The 16,495-nt window shown below is 40.8% G+C and overlaps 1 protein-coding gene across 2 annotated transcripts in view; it reads right to left on the bottom strand.

Moving 5' to 3' along the window:
* msra (methionine sulfoxide reductase A) overlaps positions 1-16,495 on the bottom strand; it is a 55,817-nt gene that overhangs the window by 17,523 nt on the left and 21,799 nt on the right. For both annotated transcript variants that reach the window (XM_040017368.1, XM_040017367.1), the window contains exons 2-4: positions 16,103-16,171; positions 14,147-14,266; positions 2,588-2,692 (exon numbers count right to left, since the gene is read on the bottom strand). In XM_040017368.1, coding sequence (XP_039873302.1) covers positions 2,588-2,692; positions 14,147-14,266; positions 16,103-16,171 — 294 coding nt within the window. The remainder of the gene's footprint in view (positions 1-2,587; positions 2,693-14,146; positions 14,267-16,102; positions 16,172-16,495) is intronic.

The following is a 16,495-nucleotide window of genomic DNA, read 5'->3' on the forward strand; positions in this document are numbered from 1 at the left end:
TCAGGCCAGGATAGACGAATGTCACCGAGCAGTGACTAAGTTTGTGGTAAAAGGCTTGCACCCATTTGCCACAGCAGATGCCCCCGATTTTCAGTAAGTGAATGTGTTTAATTGTAGGCAGGGACATTACTGGATATTCTTGTGTAATTGCTACTGAATAATTTATGTTATACTTTGTTATTGCTACAGAAGAATATTTATTTTATTATTTTACATTTACAATTTTTTTTCCTGGGGACCCTGTGACACCCCATTGAAGAGCCGTGGGCTGTGGATCTCTTAAGATCTCACTGTTGGGTTTGTAAGGCCATGTTACTCCTAAATTTCTATCTTATTCAAAGAGAAGATATAAAACAAAGTTCTAAGCTAATCGACCTTAGTGTTCTCCTTTTTAAAAAAGAATCGATAAGAGAATCGATAAAGAATCGAATCGTTAAACAGAATCGAAAATGGAATCGGAATCGTGAAAATCTTATCAATACCCATCCCTACATGGAATACATGCCACGAAACTCGTGGTGCACGATTTTCTGCTGATATTGTAACAACCGTAATTACAACATAGCACCACTAGGGAACTTCCCTTTATTATAGTAGGAGGGGAGACCCCTAGAGTTGTGCGTGGCCCGTAGCATTACCGACAGCCAATCACATTCATCTCTTCACTGTTGTTGTAATGTACTAACCGACTCCAGGACCTGTATGACCGTAGAGTCAACAGCTATGGATTAGTGGTCTACCTACCTGACTAGCCACTAAGTTATCTGGTTAACTTCCAGACTGCACACCCGCTAGACCTGCTAGCTGCTCCTCCCTCCCCAGATTTCCATTACAATGTTAACGCCAGAGTTACCGGAGTTACCGCAGTCAGCAAAGCATTGTCGACTTTTACACACTATGCACCTTAGCACTCGGTGACCCAGCTGGTGGTTCCTAGACGCTTTCATTTTCAGTTGATAGTGGAATATCTAGGAGGGAAGAAATATCCTGAACTGGCTTGGTGCAGCTGTGGCATCCTATTACAGTACCACACACAACCCAATATTCCACAAATGTTTGTAAAGGCAGACTACACTGTTAGGTTCTTGATTTTATACACGTGTGGAAATGGGACCAAAAACAGCTGAATTCAAAGATTAAGATGTGTGCCCCAATTCTTTTGTTCAGTAGTGCAGGGTGATGTCATGTGTTGCAGAACTGAAGTGGTTCTATTGATTTGCTTTGCTTGCACTGAAAAGTCAAGAAAAGTTCAAGCATCAGCCAATCACTTTCTTTCTCTTAGCCAAGTCAGTGTCACGGGTGGGGGGTTGGGATCTATCCCAGCTGCCACAGGGCAAGCAGTGGGATACACCCTGGACAGGTTGCCAGTCTGTCTCCGGGCTAACACACAAAATCACCAATTAATCTAACTCCACAAACTATATTTCTTGGGACTGTGAGGAAGATAGAGTACCCAGGGAATTCACAGAGAGAACATGCAAACCGGCCCAATGCTGGATTCGAAACCAGGCCCTTCTTGCAGTGAGGCAACAGTGCTAACCACTGCACTACCACAAAGGTAACCAGAACCAGAGATAGCTGCTTCTGCAGTTCACCATCAGAAAGAAGGAGAAGCCAATCACTGAAGTGAGTAATCATACTTTACTACATGAAAAGATTAGCACGTGGCAGTGAGCCTGTGTCATGTTATTTGCTCATGTAAGCTTAGTTAGGTTTCATTGTGAGTGATTGGTTGCTGTCTCTATAGTGAAAACCAAGTCCCAAGTTCGGTTAAATGGGAAGGGCATCTGGTGTAAAATCTTTGTCAAATTAAACATGTGGATGATCTTTAATTGGAAACAGACATTTTGAAGATGACACTGACACTGGAGATGAGGAGAAAGACTTTATGAAATAAACTAGTATTCCTACTTTACACTTAGTCGGAGGTGAATGTAAAGTAGGTTAAACCAGCTAAATGCAATAGGGCGGATAATTTCTGGTAATGCAAATGTACTCTGTTACATTTCTCAGGAGGTAGCTGAAAATGTAATATATTATTTATACTAGAAGTAATGTAATGCAGTGTAACAAGTTAAAAAATAACATTAAAACTAAGCTTTAAGAAGTTGGCTAATAGCAGCTAACAGTTGAGCCAGCCTGAAAAAACTGAGTCTGTAATTTTGAAACAATGAGCATAAAACATGCTTTTGTTTCAAAAGGCTTTATTGGCTGTTTTTTTTTCTGTTGCCATCTTTAAACCAAACACTTTTCTTTCTTTTTTTCTCATCAGTTTTATCCTCATAATAGTTCCCTAATGGTATTCTAAGATACATACGATGATAGATGATGCTTCCTGTTCTCACTCAGTTTAATAAAATCTTGAATGTATTACAAACTGATATTACTGTTAGTGCTGGTTAATAGAATTTCCTGGTGAAAATCAGAAGAAAATGAAGCATAATGGGGAAAAGGTAAGAAGAAAAATTACACTTTTCAGTATTCACTGCATTAGCCACTTTTTCATTCTGTTTATCAGTTTTTAAAAAAAAAAACTCAGTGTTTTCCTTTGGGGCCAAAGTAATGAGTTTGTTGGTGAATGATGTACCTTGAGTTGGGTTGTGGCTTTCCCAGAAGACTTTGAGGAGACTGGCAAAGCTGATCTGCTCTGGTTGGAAGACAACTCTGACCACCTCAGCGTGGCCTGTCCTGCCTGCAAAATACAACATTTGTGAGCAGATGAATGATACGGAAAGGTACAGCGTGTTCAACTGATGAATCATTCCCCCTAATTCACTGCTTATGAAAAAACATTTAGATTTTTTTTCTTTCACATTTTCCACAGCTCCATTAAGAGCTTTTTTTGGTTTGGACTTGGGTTGTTTCATTGCATTGCTCACTGTGAATGGAGGTTAAGATGGCCCCAGTTTGGAACTGAAGTAATGTGATGCTATGGACAAGATCACCCGCAAAATTGTTTTTAGCTTGTATGTAACACATTAAATATTTTCACCATATTGACTTTCCACTAGAAAGCCCTTTCTAATGAGGGACTTGGGAGTCACGGTCTACATCGATTTGTTGTGCATTACTGAACAAACCCAGCTACTGATGAAAATACAGTGAAATACAGTGAAAAGCTTCAGAATAACAAGTGGACTGCAGTTGATCCAATTTTATTTTAACTGCTGGTTTGCAAGCAAGCTATTACTCATAATCCAGAAGTACTAGCTAAATAAGTCATGATGAGGACCAAGCAAAATAAACCAGTAAAAGGACCTTGAGTTAAGATTATTTTGTTAACTTCAGCCTGACAGCTCATCACTCTTCACTTGCCATTAACAAACCAGCCTTGAAGGTCTTCTTACTGTTTTCCTTTAGATCCTTTGCTTGCATCACATGGTCTTCATCAGCAGCTGTAAGTGCTGAGCTGTATTTTAGGTACCTCATCCATACTGTCTCTCAATTTGAGCTTAATATTTTAATCTAGACTTCACTGTCACTGACAGAAGAATCTCAACTCAAGGTTCACCTTTTCACTGGTTCTGGAGCTTTTAACATCAAGAGTTATCGATCCCTCTAGTAGATGTGAACAAAACAGTCATGACTAAAGGGAAGCTTTTAGAAAATAAGAAAAAGCACACAAGACTTATAACTTACAGTATTCACATAATATATTTTAAATCCAAAGCTAAGGAGTTCTAAGGTAGATATTTGTATATTTTCTGAATGCCTCCAAAATGATCATATTTTACACCTAAAAAAACAGAATATTTTTTTTCTTAAATACTGGTTCAAAGCCGATTTTAACATTCAACCACTACAAACAATCGCTGTTACAGACAGTCAAACAGCAGCTGGTGCTGGTAATGAGCGTGACCCATTACGTGACACCTCATCTTCCCCCCATCTCTTATTCTGCCTCCACTCCTATGTCTCTCTCTGTCTTATTACTTTTTTAATATCAGGAGTTATGGATTCCTACGGAAAGATATTGGCGAACAGAGACAAAGCAGCAGTCGATATTAAATTAATGCTTCACCAGGCCAGTCTCACAGGAATTAATTCATCTTGGACAGCACGAGAAATACAGCAGTGGTTGGAACCACAAAAAAATAATGCTGCAGCTGTTAGCTTAATAGACATTCAGCTGCAAAATAATCTGATAATCTATCATTAATTCAGAATCAACCTGCAATGACCTGAAATATTATTTTTCTCTTATTTTTGTTAAACTAAATGAATGAATTTCTTAAGACTCCTTTGCACCTGTATAAACAGCCTTTACTGGTAACTGGTGTTTGATGGCAGTGGAACAATTACATAACATCATTTTATAAATTCCATACATGTAATAAGCAGTTGCATGCTTTTACAGATCAAGCAGACATTAGGCAACATTTGCATTCATTATAATGTTTACTGACAAGTAAGAAGGTTATGTGATTACTTCAGTTTGTTTTTTGAATTACTCCAAAGGTTATGAATGGATTTGCATTAAAATTGTATCAGAGGCGGGGCCTGGCCCAGCTTTGAAAGATTTCACTTTTGGATTTAATCTGACTCAGGATACTCTGGATTTTTTTTTTTTTTTTTTGGTAAAAACTGATCCAGCTCCATATATTCTTCTGGTTTAGGGCGTCAAAACTATGGAGTTAAGGCCTAGAAACAGGCCCCAAAACAGGCACAAAGACATGACCTTTCCTTAACTGGAAAGTTGAGGAAAGGGGAGGACAGGACTATATAATGAGACACAGGGGGTCACAATCAAGTCAAGCCAGAGTCTTGAGCAGACACGAATCTCAGACTGGAAAAGACACAAGTGGAAAAAAATTGTTCGGTTTCCAGGGAAGTTACGGGGGGGGGGTGAACATGACTGGAGACATGGGAAAAAAATCTGGAAAAATCAAAACAGGAACAAAAACTCAACAATAACCAGGCATTGTGGAAGCAGGACAATACACCGGAACCGAACAAAAAACAGGAGCACAAAGATTGTAAAACAAAATGTGCACAAAACACTGGCGCACAGTTCATCAATAATTCAGGGGAAATGGGAGCGGAGATAGTGGTGGTTGCCAGTAATGGCAGAGAGTTAGAATCTGACTCCTCCTCTGACCATATTGCTGCGAGAAAAGAGGCAGGTGAGCGGTGGTCAGAGCTGGACGTGGATGGTGAAGAATTCCGCGGCAGTGGCGTGGAAACCCCCTTGCGCTTTAATGGCCGCTGCTGCATTGCAGAGAGCTCCATCTGCTGCTTCAGCGGTGGTGGCTTCAGCGCTGAATACTGGGAGCGGGCGAGAATGGCTAACTCTCGGGCTTGCAGTACCTCCCGGGCCTCGCGCACCATGTTTATTGAGTCCATAAATCCTCCGAGTTGACCAAAGTGGGCGTTCCTCTCGAGGATGGCTTCAATGGCTTTGATTCCTACTGTCACGGCACGGACATCATCAGTGTGGGAAATCCGCTCTACCAGACCTTGGATGCAGGCCAAATCAATTTCCCGGGCGGAGCCTGCTGAGTCCATGTCTGGTCGCGTCGTTCTGTCATGAAGCACTGTGTGGCAGGCAGGAGTTGGACCCAAAATGCAGGACTCAGACACAAGGGATGAACTCAAAACCACAGCTTTAATTGCTGGCACGGGAAAACGAGTATACAGCGCAAACTAAACTAAACTGGGAAATAACAAACTAACACACAGGGAGATCCACACAGCATGAGGGACGACGCAACACTGAGTCAGAGAAACACAGGGTTTAAATACACTGGGAAGTAACGAGGGGAATGAGACACAGGAGGGCACAGCTGGCGAGACAAGGAAGCAAAGCAGGACACATTCACATAAGACATGGACCTTCAAAGTAAAACAGGAAATACACAGAGACACAGACCAGAGGTGGACAGAAAAGCACAGAGAAGCACGAGGGAGAGCACAGACATGACGGGCTGGGAAAACATGTAATGTAACACAAGGAGGGGAAGCTCACTAAACTAAGCAACTTAGGACCAATAAATTAACTCCAAGAATAACAAATGAACTTGACATGAAACAGGAACACAGGAAAAACTAAGAGCGCTGGGTCGAATGACCCAGGATCCTGACATAAACCTTCTGTTTGTGGGAGGTAGACAGTCAAGGGGGAGATAAAGATGATTGTTTCACACAGGATGAACTCCTCAATGAAAAATAAATAAGGACTACTTTGAAGTTTAAATTACACAAAACTACTCCAGCAGAATCCAGGAATAATAAAAAGAGAAATGAACACAGCAGCTGCCATTTAAAGACACAAAGACAGTGGACCTCCAGCAATTTTTGGACATTACTTAACAGTACCGCTGAGACATCACACATTTATGTCTCTTTTTTTTGTTGTTGTTCACTTAAGCACAGAATAAGAGAGAGACCGACTAAACAGAAAAGGTGACTGAAAGAATAAATCTGTTTGTGTGGGTATTTTACCAAATTGGAACTATGGTGTTATAAGCCCACTGGGACTGCACAGTTAGACTTGACGAGCACTTCCCCCGAGTGTCAGCTGTGTTATTCAGTGTGTGACAACATAAGAAAAATAAAAAACAATTAAAAGAAATGATATATCATGTTTACTTTGTATAATTACAGCAGTGGCAGCACTGATAACTAGGGATGGGTACCGGTGTCCGGTGCCATGATGGCACCGGTTCTGACATAAACGGTAGTAACCAGACCAAAAAGCAGCGCACATTTCGGTGCTTTATTTCGGTGCTTTTTTTTTTCTTGAGCTGTGATACACTTTAGATTCTAGCCAATCATTTTACGTTTCCGAGGATAGTAGGTGGGTCCAGGTACGTACGTTCTTTTAGAGCAGAGCTACAGATTAAAAATGCCCAAGGCGAAGCGGTCAAAAGTCTGGCTGGACTTCACAGCAAAAGATGCAAACTCAGCAGCCTGCAACAAGTGCTTTAAGGTGATACTGTGATACTGTCAAAGGAGGTAACACCTCAAATCCGATGAAACACCTGGCGACGCATAGCGTTTTTTTTTAAAAGCCGAGAAATGCGCCGTATTTGATAGCTTGCTGTGAGACCTCACACCGAGCACATCTACTGCGGGTGTGGTGCCTGCTATCGGACCCGGAGTTAGCAACATCCCCCAAAAACACGAAGAGGAGAGTCCTGGCCCCTAGCCCTGCCAGTGTAGCAGAAATGATGATGAAATGACGGATGATGATGGCAGCAGCAGCCGTTCTTCTCTGCGTGAGTAGCTTAATGTTGTTCGTGTGTAATTTACGTTGAGTAGGCTAACCACGTTATTACATTAATGCATGTAAGGTGAACTAGCAAACATCATCATAGCTACATGCGGCTGTCTTCTTGTTTGATGGCAGATACTCCCTTCACCCTGGCCAAAAAGGCTAAAATGACCAAAGAAAAAGTGGAAAACGGCTAAACATGAGAGGTTTTTGGACAAAGTTTATGTTTTTTCCATTGTTTAAGCTTCCAGCCAAGAGTGATACCATATATGCCCCATAGCTGCAGAAAAGGCTAACATTGTTATCTTTTTTACAAAAAAACAGCTAAACATGAGAGGTTTTTGGACCAATTTTGTGTTCTCCATTCTTTATGCACCGGTTCCAGCACCGTTTAAGCACCGGCACCGTTTCAAAAGTACCGGTTTGGCACCGGTATCGGATAAAACCTAAACGATACCCATCCCTACTGATAACCCCCAAGATAAAGAAGACGCTATTTTGGCTGCTCTCTCATTCGCAAGGGGTTGATATTCCTCAGTAGCTGCTTTATTCAAGTGATGAATGCTGAGCTTGTATGATGTCAGCCGTCAGAGTTCAATGGTTAAACCCTTCTCATCGAAATTTCTGCACAGAATGCAGAAACACTCTCACAAGATGATTCACGTTTTTTTGCCTACTGCTCCCTAGCAGCAACTTCTTTAAAGGCTTTAAAAGCCAGAAAAGTCCAGAAACCAATGATGATGTCGCAGTGGATGGCTATATCCATCCTTTACACATATATATAAAAAAAAATTCCCCTCTCGCCCTTGCAGGCGGGGAATCCTTCAAGCTCGGGTCCTCTACCAGAGGCCTGGGAGCTTAGCTGTTCCCAGGACTGCGCTCTTCTGGACAGAGATCTCCGATGTTGTTCCCGGGATCTGCTGGAGCCACTCGCCTATCTTGGGAGTCACCGCACCTAGTGCTCTGATTACCACTGGGACCACCGTCACCTTCACCCTCCACATCCTCTCGAGCTCTTCTCTGAGCCCTTGGTATTTCTCGAGCTTCTCGTGTTCCTTCTTTCTGATGTTGCCCTTATTCAGGACCGCTACATCGATCACTACGGCCGTCTTCTTCTTTTTGTCTACCACCACTATGGTAGCTTCGGCTACCATAGTGGTGGTAGCTTCGGTTACCACCACTATGGTGTGGTGGTAGCCGAAGCTATCATCTTTAGCCAGCCACAAAAGATGATGTGGCTGGCTAACCAAGCCACATCATCTTGGTTAGCCACCACCATTTTGTCCGTCTGTATCTGGAAGTCCCACAGGATCTTAGCTCGGTCATTCTCCACCACCCTTGGGGGTGTCTCCCATTTTGACCTCGGGACTTTCAGGCCATATTCAGCACAGATGTTTCTGTACACTATGCCAGACACTTGGTTATGGCGTTCCATGTATGCCCTGCCTGCTAGCATCTTGCACCCTGCTGTTATGTGCTGGATTGTCTCAGGGGCATCTTTACACAGCCTGCACCTGGGGTGCATGTTGTCTGGTGTGATAGGCCCCAGCCTTTATGGATCTTGTGCTCAGAGCTTGTTCCTGTGCTGCCATGATTAGTGCCTCGGTGCTGTCTAATATTAGATTACATTACATTACGATATATATATATATATACATATATACTACTGGTCCATTCTTGTAACAAACTGACTACAAGAAACATGTAAATTAAAAATATGCTTATAATCAGCCTTTTAAATCAAGTGTTATTTCATTATTACTTCACAAATTTGAATGTGATCCATCTACATAATAAGACAGCCCTGTGTAAAAGTCAGAGTCACCAGTCATCTCTTTACATTTTGATAGTAGAACAGGAAATAGTTGCAGCGATTTATTGACACATCTGCAAACACAGTATATAAGGCAAAAGCACAGGTTATAAAATTTTAACAAGCTTGAAAGTCATTTTTTGTGTAATCACCTTTTAATTCTTCAACATAGCCTGAACTTTCTTAAGAAAGCTTTCCTGCAATTTCTTTAAGAAGTCTTCAGGAATTGTTGTCCAGGTTTCTCAAAGGACATTCAAAGCTCTTCTTTGGATGTTGGCTACCTTTTGTTCTGTTCTCTGTCAAGATGATCCCACACTTCTTCAATCATGTTGTTTGCATTGGCACTGTGTTTGGGACCCTGAGCCATGCCGGTCAGATCCTTTCCAGATGGAATTGCATGGCGGATCAAAATCTAACAGTGTTTTTCAGCATTCATAATTTCATCAACTTTGCCAAGATCCCCAACACCACTGGCTGAAGTACAGCCTCAAACCATGACAGACCCTCCACCATGTTTTACAGATGGCTGCAAACACTCTGTTGTACCTCTCTCCTGACCTCCTCCACACAAACCGACAACGATTTGAACCACAAACTTCAAATTTGGATTCCTCACTCCATCAGACCTATTGGCACTGATTTTCAGTCCAGTGTAGTTTGGCATACCTCAGCCTTTTCTTCCTGTTTCCTTTCCTTAGGAAAAGCTTCTTGACAGCCACTGTTCCACTGAGGCCATTTCCGACGAGGCTTCAGTGAACAGCAGCTGGATCAACTAAAGTTTCAGCTGCAACTCTCTCGACTCTCAGATACTGTTCATCTGCTGAGGATAAGTTTTTAACACCTGCCACATCATCTTTTGTCCTCTACTTATCCAGTTTCCTCTTTTTGTTTTTAATGACGCACTGCACAACATGGTGAATAGCTCTTTGGGAATCACCTTGTTGGTCATAAAATAGTATTTCATGTCTGTTTCATTGGTTCAACTAAACAAAATGTAAACAAAGTATGTACTTTTGCAACAGGCTGCAGGTAACAGTGTCTAAATATACCATTTAAATTTGGATATTTGTAAAGTTGTTATGTGCTGACACATCACAACACTGGTGCCTTTTTTACTACTAGAATGAAAGAAATGGGGGTGGATGAAGATTTTTGCCCAGTACTACAGTGGGGCAAAAAAGTATTTAGTCAGCCACCGATTGTGCAAGTTCCCCCACTTAAAATGATGACAGAGGTCAGTAATTTGCACCAGAGGTACACTTCAACTGTGAGAGACAGAATGTGAAAAAAAAATCCATGAATTCACATGGTAGGATTTGTAAAGAATTTATTCGTAAATCAGGGTGGAAAATAAGTATTTGGTCACCACAAACATGGAAAATCTCTGGCTCTCACAGACCTGTAACGTCTTCTGTAAGACGCTTTTCTGTCCCCCACTCGTTACCTGTATGAATGGCACCTGTTTGAACTCATCATCTGTATAAAAGACACCTGTCCACAGCCTCAAACAGTCAGACTCCAAACTCCGCCATGGCCAAGACCAAAGAGCTTTCGAAGGACACCAGGAAAAGTATTGTAGACCTGCACCAGACTGGGAAGAGTGAATCTACAATAGGCAAGCAGCTTGGTGTGAAAAAATCAACTGTGGGAGCAATCATCAGAAAATGGAAGACATACAAGACCACTGATAATCTCCCACGATCTGGGGCTCCACGCAAGATCTCATCCCGTGGGGTCAAAATGATCATGAGAACGGTGAGCAAAGATCCCAGAACCACACGGGGGGACCTGGTGAATGACCTGCAGAGAGCTGGGACCAAAGTAACAAAGGTCACCATCAGTAACACACTACAACGGCAGGGAATCAAATCCCGCAGTGCCAGACGTGTTCCGCTGCTGAAGCCAGTGCATGTCCAGGCCCGTCTGAAGTTTGCCAGAGAGCACATGGATGATACAGCAGAGGATTGGGAGAATGTCATGTGGTCAGATGAAACCAAAGTAGAACTTTTTGGTATAAACTCAACTCGTCGTGTTTGGAGGAAGAAGAATACTGAGTTGCATCCCAAGAACACCATACCTACTGTGAAGCATGGGGGTGGAAACATCATGCTATGGGGCTGTTTTTCTGCCAAGGGGACAGGACGACTGATCCGTGTTAAGGACAGAATGAATGGGGCCATGTATCGTGAGATTTTGAGCCAAAACCTCCTTCCATCAGTGAGAACTTTGAAGATGAAACGAGGCTGGGTCTTCCAACATGACAATGATCCAAAACACACCGCCCGGGCAACAAAGGAGTGGCTCCGTAAGAAGCATTTGAAAGTCCTGGAGTGGCCTAGCCAGTCTCCAGACCTCAACCCCATAGAAAACCTGTGGCGGGAGTTGAAAGTCCGTGTTGCTCGGCGACAGCCCCAAAACATCACTGCTCTCGAGAAGGTCTGCATGGAGGAATGGGCCAAAATACCAGCTACTGTGTGTGCAAACCTGGTAAAGACCTATAGTAAACGTTTGACCTCTGTTATTGCCAACAAAGGTTATGTTACAAAGTATTGGGTTGTATTTTTGTTATTGACCAAATACTTATTTTCCACCCTGATTTACGAATAAATTCTTTACAAATCCTACCATGTGGATTCATGGATTTTTTTTTCACATTCTGTCTCTCACAGTTGAAGTGTACCTCTGGTGCAAATTACTGACCTCTGTCATCATTTTAGGTGGGGGAACTTGCACAATCGGTGGCTGACTAAATACTTTTTTGCCCCACTGTATATAAGAAAAGCCTGGAGGAGGAGCTAAATGATTCACTTTAACAACTGATTTAATTCCTTTTTAAATACCATAATTTTAATTATCGCGGTGTCTTTATAATATTCCGGGTTTATGTACAATTAAAAAATTAAATCCATCCATTCCTGATTAACTGCGACAAATAAGCTGCAGGCACAAGCACTCATCTTCACGGCAGTTTTTACAGCTTCAAACGGTAAAAATAAACACACATTCCTTTGACCGTGTATGAAGATGGCTTCAAACTCAAATAATGACGAGCACACAGTGGAGTGAGAGAGTCAGAAACAAAGACAGCAAATGAGAAAAATAATGAAGTGTGTGGGAGTGTTTTTACATCTATACTAACTCAGGTGCTCTATCTTTAAAAAAAAGAGAAAAATATGCTAATATAATCATCACATTTTGAACCTACGCAGATCTGACTGTAAATATTTAACCAACAATGAATATTCAGATCAATCTTTTTTTTTTCCCCCTCCGGTTGTGTGTGTCTTTTGAAGACGTGAAGGTGTGAGGAGCACTTCATTTAGCCAAGTGCCCTCTTTTAATAGTCTGCCAAGATACCGTGCTAATTAAAACACACATCCAGCAGTTCAAACCAGGTTCGCGGTAGGTGTTTTTGTTTCAGAAACAGTGAGAGCAGTTAGTTAATGCCAGTTTAGGATTGTCACTGTGCTGCATTTGAATATGAAAGGTGAATTTTAATAAAAACTCACAAGATGTGCCTCTGCTTGAAAGTGTATCATCAAAAGTATTCAGCATACAGATAAGATATCACTCTATAACATGAATAAATGTAAAATAGCTGTCAGTCTGCTTACAATTAAAGAAGAAGGACATAAATGAGCTGAAACGTGAAGCCAAATGTCTCAAAAGTATCCCAGAGTTTTTTTAACTATGACTCCAAGTCCAGAAACACAAACAGATCTCTGGGTTTAGCTTCTGCTGACAGATAAATCATGCTACCAAACTGTATACTCATGCATGTCAAAGATATCAATGTGCTGTTTTCCCTTTGACCTGCTGATCAGTCTCTGATATTTTTCATATGATTAAATTAGTCCTCATGCGCCTCCCAGAAATGTAGCATGGTCATGATGCAGACTGCAGCTGTGAATGGTTACTGATGTGCACAACCCCTCTGTAGAACATAATGCGATCCATTATGGGATGTTATTCTATCTAGATTCCACATAATGCTAATGTAATTTGCCAGTGTAATCTGCCATCGCCTTGTTTTCATACCTCTGCTATTCTGTGCATGAACTCCGTCTCTTGTCTGCACTGCAATAATTAAAGTATTCATTTTGCTCCATCTCAAAAATGATCTTCTCCGTTTCACTCCTAGTTTTCTGAAGTAAGAGAATCAAGTCAGCAGCATGGAAACCCCGCTACCAATTTGTGTTTTGGAGGTGTAATTACAGAGCCATGCCCTGACTTAGATAAAATGAAATAAACTGCAATTCAGCTTCGCTCGGATTTTATTTGTGCAAAAGAAATCTGTGTCCAGTAACCTGGAGAATTTTGTCTCAAGACTTGTTTGAAGGCGATAGAGGGTCCAGTAGGTGCTGCAGAAGGAAATGTAAAAGCTATTAAATGGTAGTCATTTTATTATAGACGTAAATTGAATTTCCCATTAAAGAAAAGTTAGAAATTATAGTTCAGTCAGAACCCCTGTAGTTAGAAGTTGCCTGTTATTTCCTTCTGCAGTCATTTTTATATTTGTCGTCATTGACTTCATTCTGGGATCTTCCAATGCATTTACGAAAAAATTGCCTGAACTTACACCATCAAATCTCCAGTCAGGCCTCCTTTTAGCTGCTATGTTTATAATCACTATAAATAAAAGGGTACTTTCTATTCAAATGCTGCTCTCACTTTTTTTTTTTCCCAGAAACTCAAAAGTCGACTGCTCTCTTTCATTTTTGTGTCTTTAACACGCTGCACACACAGACAGCATGAAAAACACCAACTTATCAATTAATCATCTAAACTTTTCTGCACCATATCGATGCGACTGTTTGACAGAATAAAACCAAGTTAAAAAGTAAAAGAGACAGATGGTGATGCAGATCTAATGATGGATTCACTCTCTACTGGCCGACTGAGAGGTCTGGACACACATCACACACAGATACACAGACAAACACAAACACAGCTCCTCCTCAGAGTGGTCAGGCATGAATAGCAGCCTTATCCATGCCCCAGTATAATAGGGCCTGTGGGAAATGATTCACTCTTCTGTTTATGTGTGTCTTGTTTTCCACAATTTATTGAGTCACAGTAGAAAACACATGATTATGTGTGTGTTGGTAAGCAGAGGGTACCTGTGCAAACTTCCTTGTAGGTGGGGTTAGATGTGTAACCCCCAGAATAGCCCACTTGGGTGGAATAAACTCCTTTTTGCCTCCAAAACTTCCTCTCTGCACCCCAGAAGCAGCCCATACCTTCGAGGGGAAAAAATAAATAAATAAATAAATAAAACAAATAAAACAAATAACAGCAGTCTTTAACAACCAATCCAATTTAACAAGACAGTAAAGACCAGGTCACACCATGCATCACATCTGTGGGAGTATTTACTGAGTTGAGTCCCTCATTACCTTCTGTTGGCAGAGAAAACTCACAAAGATTCAGATGTTTGACTTTGATGTGAGCATTTACATGAAGAATAAAGGCAGACAAATACAGAAAATGAGATGCCGTTTGACTGGGAGTCGAGTTTGTACGGTGGATGGTAAATTACTTATTTTCTTCTTTCTACATTTGTTTCTTTTAATTGTTTTTTTCATGTGTCATGTTAATACGGTTGGAAATCCATTTAGTGTAGTCAATAGAAAATCATAAATCTCATGACGTGGATTTGATAGGAACTGTTTGCGTGCTTTAGACCAAACTGTGGATGATGAACACAAACAAAAAGAAATACAGAAATCCAAAATAAACTGCAGGTTACATGCATAACCCCGGTTCTCAGACTTTTATAGTAAACCCATATTTACAGAGTCTTATATCCACAGCTAAAAACTACAAACTTTATTTTACTTGCATAACTCCAGTTTTCAGATTAGCATGATACGACGTCTCACTATGGAAGAGACATCCACTGTGTAGAAACGGACAAAAGTGAGGGGTGAAAAACAGCTTTTTTTCCTGAATGTGGAAAGAAAGACACATTCAAGTAACTTTGAATACGGCATGATTGTATGTGCCTTAGTATTTCAAAAATTGCAACTAGGATTTTACCCCACAACCATCTCCAGGGTTTACAGAGAATGAGCTGAAAATAGGAGAATACCTAGAAAATATCCGTCCAGTTCTCTAGATAAAAATATCTTCTTGATGCCAGAGATCAGAGGAGAATAGTCAGATTGCTTTGAGCTGATCGAAGGGAACGGTAAGTACAATAATCCAGTAGGATCTGGTGGAACCATCATCATGGATTTGTGGCCAACAAATCTACAGAAATTGTGTAACGTGTTTGTGTCAATATGGATCAAATGAGGAAAACTTCCAGCTCCTTGTTGAATCTGTGCAATGAAGCAAATCTGGTACTAGCAACATGAAACAGTATAATTTATATATGTATGCATGTGTTTTTGTTTTTATTTGCAATGCTAATTTTGTAGGCTAACCTTATATATGTTTTGTCTTATTCTGGAAGGTGAATTACACAAATTAAAAGAGAAGAGAAGCAGAGTGTTTGCAGCTATAGGTCTAAAAACAGCAGTGCAAAAAAAAATAACTGCAAAAATTGAATCTGTTGTTATATATCTAACTTAAATTTCACAGATATATCCAGGAATGGTAAGGATGCAGCAACTAACCCCGTGATGAAATATATTCAGATTAAAAATGCAAAAATCTGGGCGTAACATACAAGCCTATGGCTGTGAGTTTTAAAAGCAAGCCTGGTTCATAACTGGAGTTTATTTTTCAACATGTTTTCAATTAATTTTCAGCATTACATTGGGTGACTAGTCTAATATTACATGTAGAGAAGAAGTAGGTAGCTAATGCTTCATTTATGCTTAAGTTCATGTGAGTCAACGTGACCATCAATAGGAAGCCCTCCACTTTCTGTTTGTATGTGTACATGACTATATTTTCCCCTTTTTGTGGCTTGTGCATGTACAAGAAATACTGAAGTTAACAAGGCAGGAAAGACTGAAATTGAAATCACTGAAATTACAATTACAATAAGCTGCAATGCAGGTTTTAGGTCATATCAGCATTTAAGCTAAACTGCATCAATTTCCTTGTACGTGTTTGGAGACACTTACCAAACATGGCCATCTCTGTTCCCTCTGGAAAAGGTGGAACAGTCCTGTTTCCATTCACATCGTGTTTTTCTGCAGGAGCAAGTGACAAAGAAAGAGAAGGTATGAGAATTAAAAGATAAGAACCAAACGGCTGAAGACCGGCTCTATTCTCTGCTTCAGTTATGTTGTTATCTGCAGTGTGGTCATTGTTTACAGACACTGAGAGGATTTATTCATTAGATTTGCACCACTGGTACATGTTTCCCAACATGTTAATGTCTTCCCGAATCCAGTATAGGAGCAAAGACCACTCTGCGTATGCCAAATCAGACTTTATCTGTAAATGTAATTAATATTCATGCCAGTATCATTTTAAAATAGCTGTTAAACAGTTTTTATTGTAGCCAGCTATCA

The sequence above is a fragment of the Simochromis diagramma genome, unplaced genomic scaffold, assembly GCF_900408965.1.
Source record: "Simochromis diagramma unplaced genomic scaffold, fSimDia1.1 OVJJ01000802.1, whole genome shotgun sequence".
NCBI lineage: Eukaryota > Metazoa > Chordata > Actinopteri > Cichliformes > Cichlidae > Simochromis > Simochromis diagramma.